Source organism: Helianthus annuus, chromosome 10 (genome assembly GCF_002127325.2).
Source record: "Helianthus annuus cultivar XRQ/B chromosome 10, HanXRQr2.0-SUNRISE, whole genome shotgun sequence".
Taxonomy (NCBI): domain Eukaryota; kingdom Viridiplantae; phylum Streptophyta; class Magnoliopsida; order Asterales; family Asteraceae; genus Helianthus; species Helianthus annuus.
In genome coordinates, this window is record NC_035442.2 from 174,649,085 (window position 1) to 174,654,794 (window position 5,710).

A 5,710-nucleotide genomic window follows, 5' to 3' on the forward strand; every position below is an offset into this window, starting at 1 on the left:
ATAAAACTTTTATTTATTTTATTTTCCTAACAATTAAACTAGGAAACCCACTTTTACCTTGTTTATGCATCATTTCCCTTCATTTCTCATTATTTACATCCACGACTACAATCGACATCCGTTCCACAATAAGGGATTCAAGTTCAAGTGCTACTCTCTGGGCCATCTATCTTTATCATTCGTCGCGTTCGCCAAATTTATTTGTGTTCGTTTGTGTTCGTGAACCGTTCGCGAACACGTTCATTTCCTTAATGAACGAACACGAACATAAAATCTCGTTCGGTTAGTGTTCATGAACCGTTCGTGAACGCATTTATTTCCTTAACGAACGAACACGAACAAGACCTTGTTCGTGTTCGTTCGGTTCGTTTACAACCCTAAGTATATTATAAATAAAACAAAAAGAATACAATAAGAGATATAAACACCCCCTCTCTCTCTAAACACCATAAAAAGACGAAATTACCCTTATATGATCATATTTAACTAAAAATTTTAACTGGGTTCGTATCAAAGGACAAACTGTGCAAGTTTCTCAAAACGTAGAGGATGATTCCTGACATTTTTAAAGGTAAAGGACTACCACTGAAATTTGGCATAAATATAAAGGATTAACGTATCGCTCGAAGACCGGCCGTGATAAAATCCCTTGCTTTTAACCCAGGGCATTTATACTGTAGACGAGACTCGAGTCCATAACCTCCACTCTCGAACCCATGTTTGAACTTTCAAAACAATTTAAATTTAAATAAATTTCTACATTTTTATTTATTTTTAATACTTTTAAAGTGTCTTCAATATTGTTGTTAGGTTTATTGGTTGCCTTCAATGTTCTTGCTGTCAGCAGTTGTTTCCAAACAGCCTTAAATACATACCCCAATCTCCCTCACAACACTCCCAAACTTTCATTCATTCATTCATACAATCAATCGATTTCATTTCCAATTTGTGATTAAAGATTACTCTACATTCAGATTTGGTTATAAAAGATTCAAGAAACATGAATTCCAATAAAGGGTCTGTTCGAATGCGGAAATCGAAAGAAACCATGAACAACAAATCAACGATCAAGAACCAAAAGAAGATCGAAACAGAGACTCAAAACACGTACCCATTATTGAGTTTTGAAGAATTACCAGAATACATGAAGGATAATGAGTTTATTTTGGATCATTACAGAGTTAATTGGCCCTTAAAGCAAGCATTTTTCAGCTTGTTTCATTGGCATAATGAAACCCTAAATGTTTGGACGTAAGTATCTTCTTTATATGTCTTTTGTTATGATTTTTTTTTTCAAGATTTTGGGCTTTTTTTGGTGATTTTTGATGTTGTGAGCTTAAATTTGTTCTTATAATTTGTGGGTATGTTAAAAATTGAATCTTTTTTGGATCAAAGTTTTGATTACAGTTAAATTGTGCATAAAGATTTGTAAAGTTGTTATCTTGATTAATGCCCTATGAATGCTTGATTCCCATTTTCTGGGAGCTGTAAAGATTGGTTGAATTATTGTGAGAAAGTTGTAGCTTGATGAACATAAAGGGGTTTCTTGGTGTGTTTTTTTTTTTTTTTTTGCACTAAATATGGTACCATATGCTTATGCTTTAATGAACATCATATAGGCTTTTTTCACATCAACTTTAATTAATTTACTTTTTTTTTAATTATAAGTTATCAAGATTTTGTTGCATTTATTGTTAAGTACTTCATTAATTCAATATTTTGTTCGATTTAGGCTGGAGGGCGTGGTTGGAGCCCCCTAGGGGATTTATCAAGCCACGTAAGATCCACGTCAGCCATGGAGCCCCCCTTTAATTTAGAGGGTGTGGATGGAGCCCCACCTGAACAAAATTAAAAAAAAAAAAAAAATTGATTGGACTAAAACTAGTGGGCCCCACCTGAACACTTCAACCTTGGCGCTACCATGTTGGCGAATGGAAGATGGCGCCCCCCCTCTTCACTTGGAGGGTGTGGTGATGGGGCCCATATGGGCGCTATACATGGTGAGGTGGCAGGGGTGGCGCCCCCACAGGCCCACACCCTCTAGCCTTAGGGCCTTTAACTCATAATGCTAGATTGCGAGTTACTAAACTTATTAATTACATTTAGTTTACCCCTTTTTAGTTAAATACCCTTGATCTTTCATTCACTCCATGAAGAAAGTGTTAAAGAGGTTGCATAAGTTGTAACTTGTAAGTGTAAGAAAGGAATCGAACATTATAGTTAAAGATTTCTTTCGTTAAATACGCTAAATACCCTCGATGTATCTTTTAGTCCATGGAATAAGTTACAGTGGTAGCATAACTTGTAAGTGTAAAAATTGATGTAATATTAATAACTATATTCTGATTTTTTTTTCTTTTTCCTTGCAGACACTTGATTGGATTCTTTGTCTTTGTGGGTCTAACAATTGGAAACATGATGCAAGTCCCTGAAGTTTTGGATTTCCTCAATGTTTTAACATGGTATTTTAAGATTCTTTCTTTTTTCTCATATTTAATTATTTATGTATGAGAAACCATTTTAAGTTCTTGATGATTTCTCGTTGTTTATTACTTATTAGTATCTATCGTAGAGTTAAGTTCTTGTAAAAATAAAGTAAACGTACGAATTGAGGGAAAAAACAAAAAGTGGCGGTGTCATTTTGGTAATTATCAGCAACTTCAAAATTACTCTAGTAGAGTAATTTTGAGCTTCTGTAGAGTAATTTTGTAAATGTTCGTGTAGAGTAATTTTGGTCGTGTAGGGTAATTATCAAAATTACACAACCCCCCCCCCCCCCCAAAAAAAAAAAAAAAAAAAAACTAAACCATTGTAAATGCTCAAAATTACTCTACAAATGCTCAAAATTACTCTACAAGACACTTTTTGCTTTTTCCCTTGTAATATTGAAGTTGCTGATAATTACCAAAATGACACCGCCACATTTTTGCTTTTTCCCCAATTCGTATGTTTCGTACGATAATTTTATTTCTATTTGATCCTTTACAATCTCGGCTTAAGTTTTTTTTTATGTTTATTTTGCAGGTCTGTCCCGTTAAATCCAGGCGCAAACGCTTCAAATGTTTCAATGATGGTAAGGTCTTGCATAACTAATATTAACTATTAAAGCAAGTACTGTGTTTGACTTTTTTTGGTCATATTGGTAGACCTATTTGACCAAAAAAAGTCAACTGTTCTGTTGTATCGCGATACTAAACGCATCAAGTTATTACAGGACACACCAAAACTCATAGACTTGAAGCACATACCATCACAAGATATGGACATACCGCCGCTACTAATGGCGGAAACACGGTGGCCGTTTTTCGTATTCTTAGCCGGAGCAATGTTCTGCCTCCTCTCCAGCAGCACCTGCCACCTCTTCGGCTGCCACTCGCACCGCTTAAGCCTTCAACTCCTCCAACTCGATTACGTCGGCATCACCATCATGATCATCACCTCGTTCTTCCCGCCAATCTACTACATATTCCAATGCAGTCCTCTCTGGCAGTTCATCTACCTCGGCGGTGTCACCACCATGGGTGTTTTTACCATTATAACCCTACTATCGCCCGCACTCTCTAGTGGAAAGTTTCGCTCTTTTCGTGCTTTTTTGTTCATGGCAATGGGCCTTTTTGGGTTGATACCTTCGGTCCATGCTGTCTACTTGAACTGGAATGAACCACAAAGAAACACCATGTTGGCGTATGAGTTGGTTATGGCGCTTTCTTATTTGATTGGTACTATGTTCTATGTTACACGAATCCCAGAACGGTGGAGACCCGGTTGGTTTGATTTGGCGGGTCATAGCCATCAAATCTTTCATTGTTTCGTGATTATGGGTGCGTTGGCTCATTATGGTGCGGCTTTGGTGTTTCTCGAGTCTTGGGGTCGAGCTAGCTGTTAGTAGTATCAGTTATTATTGGCAATCATTTAACTAATGTTTTAGAACATGTGGATCATACACATCTGCATGTTTTAAAACATTAGTTGGAGGTTGTAAATATGGTTAATATGTTTTGTTCTCTTCAGTATTGTTTATGTTATCATATTGTTGTACCATCAGAAGGCATGGCATGTATAAGTAAGTTGTAGCAAATTTAATACAGATTATTTCATTTATTTATATATATGTATTGTTGTTGGAAGTTAATTACAGATTTTTAACACAATATAATGATCAACCTACTTATAACGCTATGTGTGAACAAAAACAATAAACACCTAAGGGCTTGTAGTCTGGCGGTATCAAGTTGTGGAGAACAGGTGTCCCTCCCTATAGGGTTAAGGGTTGGTTCGAGTCAGCATGCTTGTTTAAACCATTCATTAAAAACAAATATTGTTTTGTCATAACTTTAAATGATTTGGTGGAGTTTTAACATACAACAACCATACCAAGTAAATCCCACAAATAGCAAAACTACTTATAGGGTCTGGGGAGGGTGGGATGTAAACATACCTTGCCTCTATCTCTAGGGATAGAAAGGCTGCTTCTAGAAGAGACCCTCGGCTCCAAAACGAACAGCATACCAACACATCAAGTCAAAGAATATAGACAAATAGAATATAGAAAAAAGAAGTCACTAATACCAAGAAGGTGATCAGAGTGACACGATATAATGTAAATCATGTATAATAGCATACAACCTCGTTCCGGCATTAACACAACCGGTAAAGTCACTTAAAGAATAAGAAAAACCTACGTCCCTAAAATACCCCTAAGACCTTACTGGAATATCCTCTAGAAGTCCTTAACCCTAATCCTACGCCTTCACGAAGTCCTATCTTGGACCATGTACTCAGAAAGATGCAACTCTAGTAAATCGTGCCTAATCTGCTCCTCCCATGTCAGTTTGGGTCTGCCTCTTCCTATCCTCCCCTCCACAGTAAGAGTTTCCACCACTCTAACTGGTGCCGTCGTTTGCCTCCGCTTCACATGACCAAACCATCTCAATCTCCCCTCCTTAATCTTATCCGATATACTAGCCACTCCTAATCTTTCCCTAAAAACTTCATTTCTTATTTTATGTTAAGTGTTTGATGAAATGCTTGAATGAATTTTTATTACCTTATTTTAGATGGACGATCTCCTCGCACGACTTCCATGATAGTGTACTCTAACAAATGTTTCATCGATACGATCTGCCTGAGCTCATTATAGTATGAGATCAAAACCAATGGTTTCGAGCAATAGTTACTTACTGAAGATAGCTTCATGAGAAACTACAACACTCAACATAGTGACTTTATTTGGACATTCACTCGTTTCTTTTACTGGAAAATCCCTCATAATCACCGTGTTGTTAGTTATAGGGCACAAGATCATCGAAGGATAACTTATTACCTCGCTGCATTTGGTGTAGACTTAGATGAAAGTGCAAAGCAGATTGAGATGATATTGGTTTAAGAGGTGTTTTGCTTTTTTTGATACGAAGATGTAGGTTATGTGTTTGTAATCTTTGGAATATGACATCTAGAGTGATTCCCTACCTAAACTTGGACTAGTTTGCATCTACACGAAGTCATAAGAGGAACTCAAATTATAGAGGATCCAAAAGACCCCTTAAGCTTTATTTTGGTATTTATTGTAGAAAATGTCTTTTCACGACACTTACTTTATTTATGTGAACGTTACCACATATCATTCCTTCAGACGCCAGTTGTCACACCCCAACCGATGGCGGAATCATCAGGGCGTGACACTGAGCGAAACAGATTGTCTAAGAGAATC

The 5,710-nt window shown here is 36.8% G+C and overlaps 1 protein-coding gene across 1 annotated transcript; it reads left to right on the forward strand.

Moving 5' to 3' along the window:
- The first annotated feature begins 842 nt into the window (after positions 1 to 842).
- LOC110886696 (heptahelical transmembrane protein 1) lies at positions 843 to 4,107 on the forward strand. Its single transcript, XM_022134537.2, has 4 exons — positions 843 to 1,251; positions 2,370 to 2,462; positions 3,025 to 3,073; positions 3,215 to 4,107. Exons 1-4 carry the CDS (start codon positions 1,001 to 1,003, stop codon positions 3,884 to 3,886), a joined length of 1,065 nt encoding a protein of 354 aa, XP_021990229.1. The 5' UTR covers positions 843 to 1,000; the 3' UTR covers positions 3,887 to 4,107.
- Positions 4,108 to 5,710: the final 1,603 nt, after the last annotated feature.

Coding starts and splice junctions, on each gene's coding strand:
- LOC110886696 (XM_022134537.2), top strand. CDS start 1,001: ATGAATTCCAATAAAGGGTCTGTTCGAATGCGGAAATCGAAAGAAACC. Junction 1,252..2,369: donor GAAACCCTAAATGTTTGGAC/GTAAGTATCTTC, acceptor TTTTCCTTGCAG/ACACTTGATTGGATTCTTTG. Junction 2,463..3,024: donor TTCCTCAATGTTTTAACATG/GTATTTTAAGAT, acceptor TTTATTTTGCAG/GTCTGTCCCGTTAAATCCAG.